At 41.2% G+C, this 20334-nt stretch overlaps 1 protein-coding gene across 1 annotated transcript in view; it reads left to right on the forward strand.

Annotated features, from left to right (window-relative positions):
- The window catches only part of shprh (SNF2 histone linker PHD RING helicase), a 19183-nt gene extending 3909 nt beyond the window's left edge, over nt 1-15274 (forward strand). The window contains exons 7-30 of the mRNA XM_079528334.1: nt 198-297; nt 439-698; nt 796-1455; nt 2314-2565; nt 2876-2954; nt 3521-3684; nt 4261-4517; nt 5300-5421; nt 5717-5805; nt 6552-6644; nt 6790-6897; nt 7256-7398; nt 8118-8291; nt 8490-8552; nt 8770-8995; nt 9825-9962; nt 10642-10743; nt 11000-11071; nt 11691-11879; nt 12681-12773; nt 12876-12962; nt 13197-13375; nt 14571-14651; nt 14791-15274. Of these exons, the coding sequence (XP_079384460.1) occupies nt 198-297; nt 439-698; nt 796-1455; nt 2314-2565; nt 2876-2954; nt 3521-3684; nt 4261-4517; nt 5300-5421; nt 5717-5805; nt 6552-6644; nt 6790-6897; nt 7256-7398; nt 8118-8291; nt 8490-8552; nt 8770-8995; nt 9825-9962; nt 10642-10743; nt 11000-11071; nt 11691-11879; nt 12681-12773; nt 12876-12962; nt 13197-13375; nt 14571-14651; nt 14791-14887 (3828 nt within the window). The 3' untranslated portion in view covers nt 14888-15274. The remainder of the gene's footprint in view (nt 1-197; nt 298-438; nt 699-795; nt 1456-2313; nt 2566-2875; nt 2955-3520; nt 3685-4260; nt 4518-5299; nt 5422-5716; nt 5806-6551; nt 6645-6789; nt 6898-7255; nt 7399-8117; nt 8292-8489; nt 8553-8769; nt 8996-9824; nt 9963-10641; nt 10744-10999; nt 11072-11690; nt 11880-12680; nt 12774-12875; nt 12963-13196; nt 13376-14570; nt 14652-14790) is intronic.
- Nucleotides 15275-20334: the final 5060 nt, after the last annotated feature.

Genomic DNA, 20334 nt, shown 5'->3' on the forward strand with positions numbered 1-20334 from the left:
GTAATCGCCCCTCAACTTCTCTGTGCTTCCAAAATAAACGCACGCCTATCATTGAAAATGAATGACTAGGCACGTCAGTCGCTCCTAGTATAGTCTGAAAAGGCCTAAGTGGGAAAAGACCACTGAATCAGTTGAATTGTAAAAAAAAATAATAATAATATTGATGAACTGATATATTTTTTCTCATTGTTTCACAGGGAAAATCTGTGAATTATTTTATACCCCCTCCATTAGAAAAAGATGAATTTATCCACTGCAGGTCAGAAGCTCAGCCTAAAGTGAAGATTTCTTACCCGAGTAAGTCACTTATTTTTTGGTCAAAATACTGTTGACGTTCCTTTTATTAGTTGCCTTAAAACCTAGTTCTAGCTTTTAAAGCACTACCTGTTTGTTGTCTGTTAAAATTCCACATAACAGTTTCATAACTCTTTATTGTAGCTGTCCGTGTTATGCTGCTCACTGCAATAAAGGAGATGAGAACAGGCAAAGGAGCCTCTGTGAACGCCATCTTTACCAACATCCGAACCACTTACCACTATGACCTCCTAAAGAACCGCAATCACATCAAGAAGACCCTGAAAAAGCTGATAGATGAAGGTGTAGTGGATCGCGTTAAAGGTCGCGGTTTAGCCGGCTCATTCAAGCTTGGAAAGAACTACAAAGAAACTAAGAAGATGTTGGCAGGGGCAGCCAAGTCGGTAAGAACAGAAACCTTTTGATAGATGTGTTTTGCTGTAAATGTTACTTTCTTGCTTCATCTAAAGGGTATTCTGTCATGTTTTGTTTTGGTGTCAGAACTCCAAAAACAGAGCGACCACGCCTAGGAGGATGTCACAGAGAAAAGTAAAGGAGAATATGGATGTGGTGTCACACACACCTTCTGCAGAAAACCTGCAGAGCTCCCCTGTCTCTGAACGCCCTGTAGATGAGGAAATCAGCAAGATGTGTGACCAGGACAAGACATTTGAAGAGAGAGCAGATCAAACAGATGGCTGTTTGTGTCTGGACACATCTCAGGATGCTTCCCCTGTTTATACATCAGACCCTGCAGGTGAAGACGTCAAACAGACTTTAAAGGCATCACAGGATACAACCAAATCAGAAACCTCTGATACAATCTTCGACGCGGGAGAGGAGACACCACCTCCCACCAGGTCATCCATGGTCCCCTTCAACACCCCAGACTACCGCTTTGAGTGCATCTGTGGTGAGCTGGGCATTATTGACTGCAAGGCCCGCGTCCAGTGTATGAACTGTCAGTTGTGGCAGCATGCCGACTGTGTCAACTACAAAGAGGAGAGCTTGGAAACCACTCCTTTTTACTGCCCCCATTGCCTGGTTGCCATGAAGCCTGTTTCAACGGGAGCCACTCTCATCATTTCTCCCAGCTCCATCTGCCACCAGTGGGTGGAGGAGATCAACAGACACATCAGCTCCTCCTCACTTCGAGTGCTAGTAAGTAGCTTGGTGTGTAGATAATTCAGTGTAGTATTTGTGTTCGTTGGGGATTATAAAGACCTATATAGATCCTCACTCACTATTCAGTTGTTTGTTCATTATTCATACAGACTCCCGGGTACTTCTCCCTGGTAGCCTGGGTTCCAGGCTGCTTCGCTGCGTTCCGTGAATTTGTTTTGTCACTTGCTACTCAGTCTGGCCAGCTGGCAGCAGATTCTTTTTTCAGAACTTCACCTGTTATATGTAGCCATGTTGTTGCTGATACGTCATCAGCCAGTGCCACGCTGTCCATGCTTTTCTCACTCGAGACTCGAGAGTAAAACCTATGGTAAAAAGTAACCACTAATTTGATTCAGTAGTCCACTATGTCAGATTCAGTAGTACAAAAGACCTGACAATGCGTACTTTGCAGGGCAACAGAAGTGCAGTAGCTGTGCAGTGTAATGCAACGTCAAACTGGTGTTTTTTTCCCAAAACCTGCACCACAGACTAAAGTCGATTTCACCCGTTTACATGTCCCGCCACCTTGGACATCGGACCCTTCCTAGACTGAGTAGCTAGTGACAAAACAAATTCATGGAACGCAGCTAAGCAGGCTGGAACCCAGGCTAGCTCCCTGGAGCTCACATGCAACACAACACACACTTAAGGTCCCTGCACACTGGACACGTTTTCGGATTTTTAGCAGCGTTTTTCCGTCGGTTTTCCGACAATAAAGGTGGTTCCAGTGTGCACCTTTACTGTACACGTTTGCCTCAACTTTATTTATTTTATTTTATTTGTGTCCTTTGACTCTTTGCAAATTGCCTTATTTGATTTATTGAAAGTTATCATAAATCCATTTACCTAACTCAGGTTTACCAAGGTGTGAAGAAGCATGGTTTCATCCAGCCTCACGTGCTGGCTGAGCAGGATGTGGTCATCACCACCTATGATGTGCTTCGCTCAGAGCTCAACTATGTCGACATCCCACACTGCAACAGTGAGGATGGACGACGCTTCCGCAACCAGAAGCGATACATGGCGGTGCCGAGCCCACTGGTGGCCGTGGAGTGGTGGCGCATCTGTCTGGATGAAGCTCAGATGGTGGAATGCACCACTGCAAAGGTGAGATGGACAGACAGCTGTTGTTCCTAATTAAGCCTAATTTATACTTTGTTGTAACACCATGTAGATCGCTTCAGCTTAAAAATCAAATATAATAAATAAATATTAAAAATAAAATAATCTAATAGAGTTATTTTGGTCATACAACAAAGTATAAATTAGCCAGTATTAATGTGTTGCCTGCTGGTCCTGTAAAAGTCTTGTCCTGTATTAATCATCCAGTCACCCTGACACATCCAACTGATTTATGCAATTCAGTCATTTTTGTATTTTCCGTAAGTTTATGCTCTTTTTCTTGTCTCCCAATCAGGCAGCAGAAATGGCTCTGCGCCTGGCATCTGTTAATCGATGGTGTGTCAGTGGTACTCCAGTCCAGAGAGGATTGGAAGGTGAGCAGTATATCTAAATGTAATCTCTAATGAGGCTCGAATTATGCTTTGTACATGTTGTTACAATTGTTGTTTTACTTTAAACAAAAAGATTTCCATTTCCACAAACTGACAGGAAATCTTTCTTACTGATGCTTAATGCATAATGCATAAATGGTGCATTTATATAACACCTTTATGCAAATTGCTTAACAATGTGCATTGCATTCACACACCGACGGCAGAGGAAAGAAACCATGTAAAGCACCGAGCTGCTCATCGGTAGCCGTTTAGGGGTTCAGTGTCTTGCAAAAGGACACTTCGACACTAACCCAGGGGGAGTCGGGGATCAAACCGGGAACCCTAGAATTCCCAAGTGGCCGCTCTACCTCCTGAGCCACTGCCGCCTGAGTCATAAGAGAATATTACCCCTAAACTTTACTGCTGATGTCAATGCAAAATTGCAAATATAATCCCATAATGTTCAGTTTTGGGAAAAAAACAAGTTCTCTTATGAAGCCTTTTATGAAGATGGTGGAGGATGATTATAGTTCTCCCTAAAGTGATTTTTGTTTTGCTTTATGTAGACCTTTATGGCCTGGTGTTGTTCCTGGGGGTTGATCCATACTGGGTGAAACACTGGTGGGACCAGCTGCTGTACCGTCCTTATCGCCGTGGAGACACAGAGGCTCTGTACAACCTGATGGGTCAGTTGCTTTGGCGATCGGCAAAAAAAGACGTCATTGATCAGGTATGATGTAAAGAATGCATTAGGCAAGAACTGAGGATTGATAAAATGCTAAGAGAAAAGATTTACAAAAATTACAAACTTGAGCAGGAGATAAATGCTTAAACAATCTCCCACACCTCAAGAAAACATTAGGAAGTTTCAGAAGATGACACGATGAAGATTTATTTTCTTTTAGCTAACCCTAACCAGTATAATGTGGTACATTACGTCTTTGTGCAAATGTACTAAACTAAACCAAACTTTACTAAGAAACCTTATTCGGAGTGCATTCTAACAGTCCGACAGGCATTAGTCCGACAACACCGTCGCTCCCGACATGCGCGGCCGGGATAAACTCACTCCCGACATGTGCGGCAGATTAAAACTAACCCCTGGCAGGTTAAAACTAACCCGTTGTGCCCAACACACGTGGAAGGTTACAACTAACCTGTGGCAGGTTAAAACTAACCAGTGGCTTCCTGTGAGGTTAGGTTTATGGTTGGGTTTTGAGTAGGGTGTCGGACTCATGACTGTAGGACTGTTAGTACGTCGGACCAAACACATGCACCCACCTTAATCTCTGTTGTTGTTTCCCAGATCCAGATCCCCCCTCAGACAGAGGAGGTGCACTGGCTGAACTTCTCCCCTGTGGAGGGCCACTTCTACCACCGCCAGCATGAGGTCTGCTCTCAGGATGCACTGGTCAAGCTCAGGAAGATCACTGACTGGAGCTTGAAGCTGGGCAGCCTGGACCGACGCACCGTCAGCACCATCTTGTACCCGCTCCTGAGACTCCGCCAGGCTTGCTGCCACCCCCAGGCCGTCAGGGGGGAGTTCCTACCTCTGCAGAAAAGGTAGATACTGTATGGTGTGGTCACGTGGTTCCCAAAACTTTCAGCCTGTGAGCCAAAACAGAAATTAGATATTTGCTCGGGACCCGAACTAGTAGTGAAAATATCAGATCTACAAGCTCACAATGTTGTGGGCTTGTGGATCGGCTATTTTCACTACTAATTAAATATTTTTCTAAATTATGGAATTTCTTATATTTTTATTTCATTTTTTCTTGACATTACTGAAAAAATCTCAAAGTGGTGTCCAGGGACGCCACTCAAGTAATCCTTAAGGTTACTTGAGAGAGTTATGGGGTTTGTTGAAAGTAGTTTGTTTGAGATGAGAACCATTGCTAATTTGCTACAGTATAAATATTACTGTAGTTGAAACTTGTCAATCCTGCTATGGTGTCTTATCTGCTCACTTCATGTAAATCATTCTGAACACTTGTATAAATGAAACTAAAGCCAATTCAAATGCAGCTAAGCCACTCAAAAAAGTGGAAAATGTTTATGTTGGATCATAGCTGTCTCGGATAATTAAGAATTATACCTAGTCTGAATAGAGTATCACAGGATTATCAACAATAATAGACCAAAAAGCTTGTGGCAAATATCCCCCTCCTATGGCAAAGGGGGGGTCATCTTATTTACAGATGACCCACACACACGCGCACACACACACACACACACACACACACACACACACACACACACACACACACACCCCTCTCACTCTCTCTTTCCAATGTCATTTGAGCTGGATGGGTTGCTAAGAGGGTTTTGTCTGTGCCCCCCCTCAGCACCATGACGATGGAAGAACTCCTGAAGTCCTTGCAGAAGAAATGTCGAGTAGAGTGTGAAGAAGCCCACAGACAATTGGTGTGCGCTATCAATGGCCTGGCCGGAATCCACATTATCAGAAGTACGAAACCCCCCTTGCTTTCTCTAAGTAGTCTCAACACACTTGGTGTTTTCCATGGGAAATGGGAAACACAGAATGCATGATCTCATCAACATACCCCCCCACTCCACCTGCTTTTTTAGTGTCTTTTTTTGTTTTGTATCGCATCACTCACTCTGTTTACATGTTTTGTCACTGGGTGGTACTGGGCTGTTTGTATAGGGGAGATCTCATTAGTCTTAATATTAGTTGTATTACTCTTGTGTAATGTCATTGAATGTTGCTAATTATGGTTATTGGCCTTTGACAACTGTAGATGAGTTTGGAGAGGCGGTGGAGATGTACAGAGAAGTGCTCCGCTCATCAGAGGAACACAAAGGCAGGCTGAAAACGGATTCCTTGCAGGTATCCCCATTATGCGTTTTCTTCTCTTCTTTTTAAAATAGAGAATTTCACTTTTTTAAATTTTTTTGTTTTTGTTTTTATTTACAAACTTTTTCTCCCCAATTTAGTTATGCTAATTAATTCCTCCCAACACACTGTCTTGTCACTTCTGTTGTATTCTACTGACTCACCTGCCAGTGAGGAGCCCCCACTGGGAAGATGTAGGGCATTAATCCTACTCCTCCCGCCCAACACTTCCTACTGGCAGGTGCCGCTCCAGCCCATAGTTGTACATGCAATGACCCTCCCCGAACACGGGCCAATTGTGTTCGCATAGACACCCGACAAAGCCGAATGCACCACAGTGGATTCAAACCTGCAGGGACTTTAGTCACAAAAATGCACGTGCTCTTACAAGACAATAGCGTGGTATGGCACTTTTTAAAGGATATTGGGTGGTTTGCAAGACATTTATTTTGCACAGATTGAAGTATGTTTTTGATTGATGTTATTATTATTATTATTTTCAGAACCATATAAACATTGCTATAAGTACATATCTCATGAACTTGTAAGTTATGTAAATTAACCTGCATAGTAAAGTTGAGTGTTAATATAATTCCAGAACATTGTACAAACGGAACCATATGGACCTTACAGGTCCATTCAGTTCCATTTGTACACTCTTCAGAGTTGAATGACCACTGAGGATTTTACTGTGTTTGACCTGAATAGAAGGCTCAGTCATTGCTGTCTTTGTTAAACAGAGGCTACATGCCACCCACAATTTGATGGAACTGCTGAATGCAAAGCACCCTGGGATACCTCCTACTCTGAGAGACGATCGACTAAGTGTGGAGGTGATGTCTTTAAGCCTATATTTTACTTTTTAGCTCATTTGCATACATTTTAAACACAGGTGGCCTAATTCATATATATGTATACATCATTCATTACTATATGAATGCCTGCTGTGATTGAATGGTCCAACGCTGTATTTTGCAGGCAGAGCAGCTACGGCAGCACTACATGACCAAATACAACTCTGAGGTGGCTGATGCATACCAGGGTCTCCAACCTGTGCTGCAGAACATTAGAGAGCTCAAACGCAAAGTAATAGAATGGCTTTATTATTACACTTCGTACAGTTAGTGCCTGCAGTGGCATGCTATTTGCTCTTTAGCCAATCATTTTATTTTATACTGTTGAATACAATAATCAACGTGTTATTGATGTGTTTCCTTCTAAAGCAATGAATGTAATTGTTACTAGATATTACAAATGAATTACTTAAATACAATATTTCTTACTGTCACATAAGCAGTGGTTTATTTATAATAGTAAACAGTATTATTAGTGTATTTTATATAAGTATAATACTAGAAGTTATAAGTCACTCTGGGTACGAGACTACGGGTATCGGCTGAATGTCTAAAATAGAATTAGCCCATAACATTAGCCCATTTCACAGGTAAATGTGCGCTCTCCCTGGTGGTTGGACGTTATAGAGAAAGCCATCCGGTCCTCCATAGATGACGATCTGGTTTCCCGCATCCATAACGAACTGACAACAAGCTACAAACAGCAAGCCCACAAGCTCTCCATGGCTGACAAGTAATTAACCACTTGAACACCAGCATCCATATTCTGGGGGGAACATTAGCCAAAAATAGCAGAAAACAGCATTATGACTCTTAAAATTCTGGTCAACTGGTCTCTATTGTCAACATACAGTACTACAGGTCGCTATGCAGGGCATTTCTTTAACAGACATTGTGAATGGATTGCTGTTTTTGTGTTGCTGTGTTATCTGTGTCCTTTGGTAGCGCCTTTGTTTTATTCTATTATTGCACTCATGTATAACTTTGAGATTGTTTTACAATTAAAAGCTTATGAAATGCATAATTAGTGTGATTGCCAGAAAGCACTAACAGAGAACAGCTGCGGCCATCTTGAATCTCGGGGTCATCGCCCGTCTCCATCGGGCCAGCATTCCAGATCTAACCAGATGTAGCTTAGGATTGCGACCAACCTGAATCAATATAAAAAACGGAAATCTCCGTCCATGGCACTTAACCGATGGATTGATTTGTTTGTTTACAGCACTTTAAAAATCATTACCAGGCTCCTCACTTCACACAAGTGTGATTTATTAATTTATTTTTGTAAGACAAAAAAAAGGTTATATGATTTTTGCTCTGGGACTGTAAAATATGTTACACTAAGGATGACGTCACCACACTATCCCATGTGGTGACGTCATTGTTCGGAACGGTGTCCAAACAAATGTGGCCATTAGGTTGGGCTTGTCTGATCCTTTTTGTACACTTTAGGTTCCGTGATGGGCGCGGTCTGCAGTTTTTACTCACCACTCAAATGGGGGATCTGATGACGTCCCAGAAGACTGTGCAGGATGCAGTGAAGAGGCTTGAAGGACCTTCTTCAAAACAAGTTATTGAGGAGGCCACCATTTGTCACTTGAGGCCTGTGCGTCTGCCACTCAACAAGTATGACCGACTTTTTTTGGAACTCGATGTGCTGCGCTCCTTGTTTAGTTATTTCTATTTTGCCTAGTCATGTACTTGTGCTCAAATTGCAACTATATATTTTTTTGCTGGTGTAATTTAGATCCAATTCTTTTTTCCTGCCAATGTCATAGTTAATGTTTCAACTTGACTCACACTGTTTGTTGTCGCTCTTTTTAGTTGTGTTTTCTGCAAAGCAGATGAGCTTTTCACAGACTACGAATCCAAGCTGTTTTCTCACACGTAAGTTGAGAAATACCATCCGAAACACACAAACATTCACCATAGATTTCTTAGTCACCTTATTTCACCGTGGCTCTTTGCACACTCAGCATTCAGCAACTATTTCTCATTATTGTTATTACTTGAATTCTATCTTTATATAGTATACAGTATATGGTCTTGTGCTGCTTGTGAGTGTTATAATGCATGCTACTGTGACATCTTGTCTCTCTTACAGTGTTAAAGGACAAACAGCCATCTTTGAGGAGATGATTGAGGACGAGGAGGGGCTGGTGGATGACCGACTCCCAACGACCAGCCGTGGTCTGTGGGCGGCCAGTGAGACTGAGCGTACCCTGAAGGCCATCTTGTCTTTTGCCAAAGCTAAACGCCTGGACCCCGACCTGGTGGAGGAGGGCAACACTTTCATGGAACTGTTTGAGAACTGGAAGAAAGAGTACAAGGTATGGTAGGCACTTAACACATTTTGTGCCCAAAACGTCTGTGGACGTCTTGGGTATTACCGCACGTGCATAGCCCAAGACGTCTGTGGACGTCTTTGAAAAAAAAAATATATATATATATTTTTATTTTATTTTTATTTTTATTTTTATTAAAAAAAATCAGAAAAATCAAAACACTTTTTTTAACACGTGGTGCCAAAGTTTGTGTTTTCGCCATTGAGAATGCATTTGGCGTTTAAATTAAATAACTCAGAAACTATAAAACATTTCAAAGTAAAAAGTTCCAGCATGTGTCTCCACAGTCAGCTGAATTATAAAAAATGTGAATGGATTTTCTAGGTGAAAGTGATTTTGGGCAGTTTTGCGTGGGCTCTCAATGTGTTAATAAAGTTGAATCTTAGTCCGTATTGTTCATCCTTATTTTTTTTGTTTAGATAGGACAGTGAGAGAGGAAAGCAGGAGCAGAGAGGAGGGATGACGAGCAGTGCATGTTTCCAGCAAGAATTGAACTGGGGATATAGGAACTATGTGGCCAATGCTCGTTAGCTAGTAGTGCTTCCATTTGGTTATTTTATGATAGAACAGTAGAGAGATCGGATATCGGGAATTACAACCAATCCTTTTAATCCCCCCCACGCACATGCACACTCACACAAAATTGATTTGATCAGTGAAATCAATAAGGGATTGCCGCTTTATCATGTTTTTTTGGTTAGTCTATCACATTGAAAAATCTGATATTAGTGCACTTACTGCAAATAGCTTTGTATGGTTCTAGAAACGGACTGTTTCCAGATTAGAAGGAACTCTACTCTATGTCCCTCTTCAGGTTCTACATGAATACTGGATGGTGCTACGGAACCATGTGTCTGCTATAGATGAGCTGGGAATGGCTACAGAGCGGCTACGTGTCCGCCTACCTGATGAGCCCAAACCCAAGGTTCTGCACATCATAGAGCCTCATGAGGTGAGCAAGAGATTTGAAATGTTATGTTGACTATTCTATCGATAACACATGCTCTATATATTATAGGTCTTAAGTTGACATATTTAGTTTCTCATGTTGAATAGCTTTCTTTTGGATAAAATGTCTCCCATGTCTAGACCACAAACCAGTGGTTCATGGTCCAAACGTACGTCATGGGACAGTTCTGAATGCTTTGGAAATGTGGCAATAGTAAAGCTCTCGCCAGATGAATGGTAGTGGTGGGTGACAAACTGTGACTCATTGCCTAATTAAGTGCTAATGCTAAACCACTTGAGAGTGAGAACCACTAGTCTGGACTTCAGTATGTTAATCAAGGAATTACAAGGTTACACTGACCTCATATTTAGAACAGGCAAGAAATGTACATCACAAATATATCTATAATATAAGTATTTATTATTGACTAGATTCTTGATTGATATTTGTTATTGATGGAGAAGGGGTGAGACTGAGAGCAATAAGTTATGCTTATTCTCACTCCTTTTTTAATACGCATTTTTTTGTACTGTTATTATTATGAATTATTTGCTTACATTTGTTTTGTTTTTGTTTTTCAAAATAAAAATTTACAAACAAAAAAAAAGAAATTAGTGTCACATTGTTTTTGAAAAACATTTTTTTATTTGTGTCCTCTTTTCTTTGATTGCTCTACTTTCAGGTTGAGCAGAACAGAGTGAAGCTCTTAAACGACCAGGCAGTGGCAAAGTCTCAACTCCAGAAGAAGCTTGGACAGTTTCTTTATCTCACAAATCTTGAGAAGGTAACGTCAGTTTATTTTCAGGCCGCTACACCGCCTTCAAATCTAGTCCCCGATGTACACTATGTTGGGAATGTTACGTTTGTGATGCCCAGTCGCCCACACACCGTTAGTCGACCAACAAGGCAATTTTTGAGTGATGCAACCACTCCAAGGAACAGCAATGTCCGTGTTATAGCGGGGGAGAAATTGCAATTAAGAGCTTGCCTACACCAACATTTTTCACACTGAAAATACAGGTAAAATTCTCTTGTTTTAGTCCCAGGACAAAGCCACTGGAGGACAGAACCCAGAACCGTGTCCCATCTGTGCTCGCCCTCTTGGACAAGGGGTGAGTAGTAAGCAATATTTACATGAAAGCTTGACTGTGTGACATATAAAAAAGTAATTATTTTAATTGATGCAAATTTTAAGATCAACTCATTTGAATATTTTTTTGTAAAATATCTGAATGAAATGAACTGAAAATATTATGCTGTTCTGCAAATTCAACAACAACAAATAGCGAAAATAGCTGTTCAACTTTTGCTAGTTTGTTGAAATTAATTTCAGCTTTTGAATGATGGAATACCGGTAGTTTAAAAGACTTAAAGGGGCCTTTCAAACGGAAAGCGAGGAATGCAGACGCTGTTGCCTGGATCAACGACAGGTCTCCTCCAGGTCTGCTCAAGAGGGGCACATCAATGCAAGCGTAAAAAAAAGCTAAACAGTATCTAGGTCTGGTGAGTGTGCACGAAACGAGCACGAGCGCAACAAATTCACGGGACCGCACTCACGTAAATACACTTGCGTTGTCGCGCCGTGACTGCTCCGCACAAAAACTCAGGTCTCATTGAAAATGAACTATACAGTAGGCGCGTTATATCGCTTCACGTTTGAAAGGCCCTTCCACTGAGGATTTTACTGTGTAGTGGTGGTTTTGAGTCATCATTCTGCCCCTCTTTCCCCAGTGGGCAGTGTTGACGTGCGGCCACTGCTTCTGTAATGAGTGCATCGCCATCATTGTGGAGCAATACAGTGTGGGCTCGAGGCGTCGTGCCATCAAGTGTGCCATCTGTCGGCAGACCACGTCACATGCTGAGATCTCTTATGTGTTCACCGCTGAGTCCTCCAGCCAGGACCAAGACATCCCGGTCAAGGTCAGTCAAGAATGGCACTTTTTTATTATGCTCTTTTTTGATTAGATTGTCAGCTATTGCTTACAATGTAAGTAATGGATGCACAGATCTATAGATAATACATTGTATAGAAAAATATAATGTTTAATAATAATAACATAAATAATTGTTACATCATTTACAATCTAAGAATCCCATAGTCAATGGGATTGACTATTAACACAAGTTGTGTTTGTATTAATGAGCAACTTTGACAATTTAATAATATGTAAACTAATGCATTTCACAATCGCTAGAGGCGATTTCCAGTGCCTTTTTGAGTAATGTAAAAATAAGCTAAGTTGCCCTTTAAATCCCTGATATTAAAACTTTATCAAATCTGATCTTGTCTTCCTAATAGTGGAAAGGCACTTTTCTATCTTTTCTCAAACTGTGATGAATCATGCTTAAAAAGTAGTGTATTTCCCTGAAAAAAGAACTTATGTGATGCTAGCTCTGACAACAAGATTGCTTTCAAAACATACATTTAACTACTCACTACAACAGTTGCTTGCTGAAAATGTCTAATGTCACGATTACTCAAATCGCGATGCATTGTGTTGTTGTTAGCTTGAAAATGAGTTTTATTCTGTAAAGGAACAGCCGTGCAACATAACTTATATAAGACAGTGTTGTGTGCTGTCGCATCACAGAACATTGTGAGCATTGTGAGCTTGTAGATCGGCTATTTGCGGCACGCAACACTGGCGCACAACAAGTTATAACTTATAACTTGGGCTTTAGGATATAAACTCCTTTGCTTGTATCTACTCTTGTATACAGGGAAGCCACTCTACCAAAGTAGAAGCGGTTGTGAGAACTCTGAAGAAGATTCAAGTAACTGACCCTGGGGCCAAGTGCCTCGTCTTCTCCACGGTAACACAAAACCCTTCTTCAATCTGGTATGGAAGAGATCTTGATGATAACGGGTCCAGATCATTTAAATTCTTTGTTGTCTGTGTTGTTTTGTTTCTACAGTGGCAGAGTGTATTAGACATTATCGCTAAGGCTTTGTTTGACAACAACATGGAATTCTCTCAAATTAACGGGATTAATAAATTCCAGGTTTGTATTAACTCTCAGATTCCAACTTTTAACACTTTAGAGGAGAGTGAGATGGAAAACAGAACTCAAGCTCATAATGAATGCAGTTATCTGATACAGTATATAATAATAATAATATATTTATTCATATCACATACCCGACCACGTTATTGCTGCTGTCAGATATTCCTCTCTCCAGCTCTCCTGTCCTCTCCTCTATTTGAACTGATGCATCATTAATCTCAATGTCCACAGGAGAACCTGAGCTCATTCAAATACGAGGAGAAGATCAACATTCTGCTCCTTCCACTCCATACGGGTTCCAATGGACTCAACATCATCGAGGCCACTCACGTGTTACTGGTGGAGCCAATTCTCAACCCAGCCCATGAGCTCCAGGCCTTAGGCCGGGTGCATCGCATTGGCCAGACCAAGTAAGAACCAGGAACTACGTTATTTTAATGGACAGCGTGGAAATGCCTCCGAGTCTGAAACCAATTTTACGAGTGATTCATAGTAATCTACATGCTCACAGCATCGCAACATGTCGCTTGTAGATCTGCTAATTTCGTCACGGAATACTGTCTTGAGTGGAGAATGCAATACTTTTCTTTACTTTTAGGCATCTAGCTAGCCAACTAATTCTCCCATGTAGAGCAATCCATAATAAACCTTCAACGGGCCTTATGGCAAAGGTGTCCTGGTCACCAGTCTCCCATTAGCCAATTTAAATTTAGGAAGACATTGTTGCGACATTTGTTAAGGTCTTAAAATGGTCTTAAAAAGTCTTAAATTTCAAAATGGTGCAAGAACCCTGCTGGTGGCATAGAGCAAGTGCTTTATAAAGCATAATAAAGCACTTGCCCACCACTGCAGACATCCGGGTTTGATTCCTGGCAGCAGTGCCTCTAGTTTGGCCAGGCACACTAATGAACACACATTTTGGCTTTGATCACGAGCAGAGAGTCAGCAGAAGATTCTGTCTTTGTTATTGCACTAGTAACTGCTACTGGTTGGTCAGGGCATCTGATCAACAGGAAGACGCTTGTGCGTCACGCTGTCCTGGTGAATCTCCTCACTGTCGGGTGAAAAGAAGCGGCTGGCGAGTCCAGTGTGTTCTGACCGACACCCGGGGGCGAATGAATCATAACTACACAGAATCAATCCCTACTATACAGTCCTTTCCAAAACCATCTCCAACATTGTGGTCCTTTCGAGTTGGAAGCCACATTTACCCTTGGACATTTGAAGGCCACAGAGCATGGCCTAAGCGTCAGACACACCCACCCACCCGCTTTGATCATTACCAGCCCCAAGGGCGAATGAATCATAACTACACAGAATCAATCCCTATTCCCTACTATCCAGTCCTCTCCAACACCCTCCCTAAACTAACATTGACAGGAATCAGAGTACACAGCAGGAATTGACAACAACTAAATTGGGAGAAAATACAACGATAACAAAAAGTTGTTTGTTTAGGTGGCAAGGCACTTTTTCTTGGCAGGTTTCTTAAACCACTTTATCAATGCAAGAGGAGCATTTAAACCATTGATAGTGGTGTGCATTTTAGCCTTTTGAAACATAACTAGCCCAGTGCTCTAATTCCCTTTTTCTCCACTGCCCTAGACCAACCTTTGTTCACAAATTCCTCATCAAATCCACTATTGAAGAGAGAATGCAGGCAATGCTAAAGACAGCAGAGAAGAGGTAAGATCCACATCAAAACTAATATTGTATCTAATATAGTATAAAGTGAGTTTAAATATAATAACGGGAGGTGAATGAAGCTAAAGAAGATATTGCATGGCATTTAATTTGAGCATTTGTAAATGTTCTTCCCCACCAGCCACAGCACCACTGCTATGAAACACTCGGAGGCTGCTGTCCTGACAGTGGCTGACCTCGCAGACCTGTTCACTGAAGACAGCGAGCCTCTGGAGTGAAGCTATCCACTGTACTCCACATTAGCAGACAGACAGATAGTTACGATAGTACATGTTCTGTATCTTTTGCACATTCCACTTTTTATATACAGTACATGCATTCCAAATTTAAACAATTAACTTCCAAAAGAAGGATTTTGAGAAAACCAGTGACGTATTGCATTTAGTTATTTATCAAATGTCTTTTAGAATAATAAAACCTCTTTGCAGTAGCCCATGGATATATTTGCTGAAAACTTGTTAGTGTCTAGCTCAAGAACTTCAACTCTGAATACGTGTTTTGTGGTTGCTTTTACTCAATTGAACTGAATTACTGTTTGTCTTAATCTAATTCATGTCAGAAAAATACAACATAATATGATGGTGGATCACAGAATTAAAGTCTGCCACTGGCAGCGTTTACACATCTGTTTCGACTTGCTTCTTTTGTTTGACATTTCTTCCGATTGCAGCCATTATGGTTTATTTCCATGTTGTAAACAGGGAAGCCGGAAGGAAACCATTAAAGATTACACCTTAGGACTGTCTTCCTCCATTGGATCCCTTTATGCCAGTTGTCTGCACAACCAGGTCTTAACAATTCAGCTTGTATTATTTGCAGGACAAGACAAATAGGCTACAAGATTCTGTTTCTTTCAAAATCATCTTGTAAAATAATCAAAAAATGTGGGAAAACTGTGGAGACAAAAGTGTCATGTAATTCAAATCATTGTACACTGCTCTGTGATATTACTCATGGTTTATTTGGGAATCAATATCCACATGCTGATAATTGCTATACATTATGCATTTTCTTTCTTTTTTTCATGGTGTTTACATAGATAGTTTTGTAGTTTTGTGTTTATTTTCTTTCCATTAATCTTGATTAATTGTATTGTCTCTTCCACCCCCCATACACGCACGCACGCACGCACGCACACACACACACAAACACAAATAATCTCAGGCGTTTGGCAGTGTCAGTGAACTGCCCTTGACTCATAATGGCCTTCCGTCTGACTGACTGGGATTCCCGCACTAGTAAAGATTTTGCCGTGCCCTTTAAAATCCACACAGACAAAAGATGTAGACAACAAAAGGGAACCATCCCCAGTTGTTCCTCTTTGCATGGTTACCAGACTTCTTGTTGCTCCCCATAGTAAGAAAAAGTTGTAAGATGTTTACTAAAGGGGGTATCACCGCAATAGGGGAGTTGGATGCGTGTTACCTTGGACTCCCCTCGGATCCCCCTATTCATGTGCGGAATCTCATTGTTGGTCAGGGACATCATTCAAGCTGGTGTTTTAAGGCTGGAGGGAGGCTCCCCAGGCCATTCGAACAGTTCTTCGAGGGCTGGAGTAAAGAGGAGAGGGGGTGTACTACATATTGAGGTGGTGACAGCTAGCTGTGGCGAAGGAGTCCCAGAAGATTCACACATTCAGGGGGGAAAGGGCCAAAACGGGTGCAGAGTGAGTTAAGTGTTCGCGCTGAAGAGACGCCAAATAGAGACTCCCTGGAAGATGGCACCTGTGAGATTGGTGTTTGTCTCGTTCCTGCTCACCGTGAGGATGGGTGCGTCTGCTGTCTATCTGGAGCCTGAGGAGCAGGGTAAGCTCTTCACCTGAGGTTGGGGAAACTGCTTGTGCTGCACATCTGTCAAGGGGTCAAAAATGTCCATGTGTTGGCCCTGAGGTATGTTTCATAAAGAATGTATGGATAGTCCATTGAACTTACATGTGTCATGGTGCACAGTTGTGTCTATAAGGAAGTTATGAAAACCTGCAGCCAAAACATTTATAATTATATGCCACATGTATTAAGTGTTAATTTAAGATTTCAGGGTTAAATTATTTATTATTTAGCGTTTGTCTGACTGTCAATGGTGCTGATGCTGTATGAATCGACCTAATGTAATCAAACCTGCCCATCTGGTACAAATCAGGATAGCAAACAAACAAAGGGTTACTTCTTACTTATGTGAGTTGAGATAAATCAAATATTGTAAGTGAGTTATAAACCTCTTTCTCCTTTCTTGTAGAGCTCAATGACACTGTTGTATGTTCTAACGATCATATGGAGGTCGTAATTCCTAGTACCTTTTTCCTCAACAAAGTGCCTCCAGTTCATGTAAGTGAGTGAGCACCAATACAACCCTATTCAACACTGTTTACCAAGTACTTTGCATCATGTCTGTCATATCTAGGCCAATCATGTTTTTCTCAAGTGTAAATGTGTGTTTGTTTACCTAGGTTTGGGACTTGCATTTAAATGATCCAGAGTGCCATGGTGTTGAGAAAGGAGATGATTACATTTTCAGCATTAAGACAAACCTATCTGACTGTGGAACCATCATGGTATGTCTTTAACACTTTACCTCCGTTTCTTTGTGTATTTCTTTTAAGATTGAAGATTTAAGCTATTCTTCAGAACATGAATTAGGCATTGCATGCTATAGTATAGACTAATACTAATCAAATTGTGCAGGTGCTCTTGATATTACGTTCATAATATGAAGGCAAATTACAGTTCATACACCCATTATTGACTAAATAAAATAGTCGTCATAATAGATTATCTATTTTATGATATCTACGGTTGTTATGGGAACTGGCCACCCGTCTGGACCTTTCTAGTGGTAGAAAAGGAGCTAATTGGGTGAGGTAATTGCTCTTTACATAACACTAAAAATAACCAGAAAAGAGACTTCCCCCCCTTTTTATGACGCAAGTGCAGACTGTGTGCCCCTGTGTCCAGATTGCTACTTTGGAATTAGCTCATACCAGGCATAATAAGGTGGACAGAGAAAGGCACAAACTCAGAGAAAGGAAGGCAAAAAGGAGGGGGGAAGTGGCATATGTTTATACAGAGAAGGGTAGCGTTGTTCCTTTTCCCCATAATAGACCAGAATGTCATTCAAGGCAACAAGTGGTAGCTGAAAGGGCCCTGCAGCTCTAAATTTTCAGGATTTATATGGAAATGATGACCGTGTGTTTAAATTGGTTAAGAGGGGGGCCATAATTCTTTGGCCAACCTTGCAGTCTTGCCTTATTATTTCCCTCCAAACACTCACAGAGAATGGCTGCACACTGCACCGAGGACAATTCTAACATTGGCAAGGTATAAATCCGCACTTCAGGACACGAGTGCCATTGAAGGCCTCGCTGAGAAAGCATATAAGGGGCATGTTCTTGTTAAGCAAGTAAAAGGTTAACACAGCTTTGAAGTGGTAGAACCCGGCCCGCCTTCTCCATAGCCACACACACACACACACACACACACACACACACACACACACACACACACATACATCTCAGTCGTTTTATAAGACTTTTTGCATAGCAGTTGAAGAAAGTAAGCCTGCTTTGTATTAGATGCTGTTGTTAAAAGAGAGGAATGTCGTAGCTGCCAATCCGCCGTTTCACCTTGAACTTAAAAGCTTTTAAACCCAGTCTCCGCAAAATAAATGACTGATAACTGGTTTACAGGTCATCCATTTCCTAATAAATGTGACATTGTTCTTTGGTCATGTTCCCTCTAATGTTTTTGCATCCGCGAAACATCAAGGCTTGGTATTATCTTGTAATAAGTGCAAGTGTTAGTGGGGTTCTCTTGAGAAGAAATGCAGACATGTCCTTTCGCTGTAGAAAACCAGTCTATAGTGGTCATAGTGGGGGGTTGCATATTTACCAAGAGGTAGTAAAAGGTGTCTGGACCGTTAGGGGCACAGGGGGGCAATTCATCCTGCTCAGTGACCACGGGGCCCATACTCCATTTCAGCTCAACAGGGGCCCAGACACAACTTGGACGCAACCTTTTCAACAAGTCTGCATTTTATGGTTTCAACTACGTCACTGCCCTGCAACTGAGCATTGAACTGTATCATTCACATTTACAGTGTGAAGGGATTATTACTGTTAAAGTTATGGCTTTGGAAAGAGCAATGGCAAGATTGGTGTGTTTTTTTTATTGAAGCTTGAAGAAGCATTACTGTACCACTCATGGTTATCTGCAGGTGCCATGACATTTCTCCTATTACTTTTAATGTGGTGACTGTGGCTGGAAGATGCTGTAGCCCTTGTCGTGTTATGTGTGTCCATTTGCCTTCCTATGACACTTTATACCACCTCACTGCCGCCATATGATATGCCTTGGTCCTTTAGTGCATAGATGAATATTGCATGTACTGTACAAAATGGGAGAGTAATATATGTCTACTCTATAATTATATTATTGCACTATTTGCACTGCATGTGAAGTACTTGTGTCTTTATACTTTGTCTTTGCATTACTTACTGTTCGTTCAGCATACAGTGAGACTGAAATGGTCAATGCCCCAGCATCAGTGTCAAAAAGAACAAATATTGCTGTTTATAACGTAGTCATAGACGGATGGCTCAACATTCCGACTAATAATACAACTAAACGTCTGCTTATTTTGTTCTCTTCAGACCTCAGATGACACACATATCATGTTCATGAACACCATTCGCAATAATGATACAGACATTGTTACCAGAAACTACATCAACATCACCTTTGTGTGCCGTTATCCGATCAACTACATGGTCCAACAGCCTAATGGAGAGAATATGATTCGAGTGGATGTCAGGTAAGCTATAAATAGTAAACACTCTTCTTTTTCTCTGTCTAGATCAGGGGATCCCAACCTTTTCCAGCTTGAGAGTTGAGACCCAGTGTTGCTAGGATATAAACGTACAAAATTACATTATGGAAGAATCACTTAAGCCCTATTTCAAAAATAGTGAAAATACCAGATCTGTGCACGCTCAAAACTTTTAAAGAAAATAAATTGTATAAAAGGTGAAAAAGAAAATGGGATATTTCCGCGACCGATAGAAATGGGTCCATGACCCTAAATGGGTCGCAACCCTATGTTTGGAAACTTTTTTCTTCTTTTTCGATGATGGTTTCTTTTTTATATTAAAATTTGAATCTTAACCTTCTTTCTGCAGAACAATCACTCTGAACACAGAGGATGGGAACTTCTCAGTATCAATGTTGCTGTTCAAAGATGAGAACTTTGAGGACAGATGGACTACCGTGCCCTCACTTACCTTGGAGGACAACATCTTTGTGAACGTTTTTATGGTAATTAGCATGGACTGAAAACGGGTCTGTCCTCCCTGAGGATGCTGAAGGTCAGTGGTCCTCAAACTTTTTTATTTTAAGGACCTCATCATGACTCTGACAGTACATATCTCATCTGTAAGGATCCATTTGGAAACCCCTCAAGGACCTGCATGGACCTGGACCCAACTTGAGAACCACTGCTCAATGTGGAAACTATGTGGAAATATTACTGAGGCATTCTGCTGCTAAAGCCAATTCATTTGAATCTAGCTCATGCATGTAACTCCCTCTCTTTTTAGACAGTATCAAAGAATTGGATTTGAATAACCTTTGAAACAAGATTTTGTTACTGTTAACATTTATTTGGGACTGTTAAT

The sequence above is a fragment of the Electrona antarctica genome (genome assembly GCF_951216825.1).
Source record: "Electrona antarctica genome assembly, chromosome: 18".
NCBI classification, from domain to species: domain Eukaryota; kingdom Metazoa; phylum Chordata; class Actinopteri; order Myctophiformes; family Myctophidae; genus Electrona; species Electrona antarctica.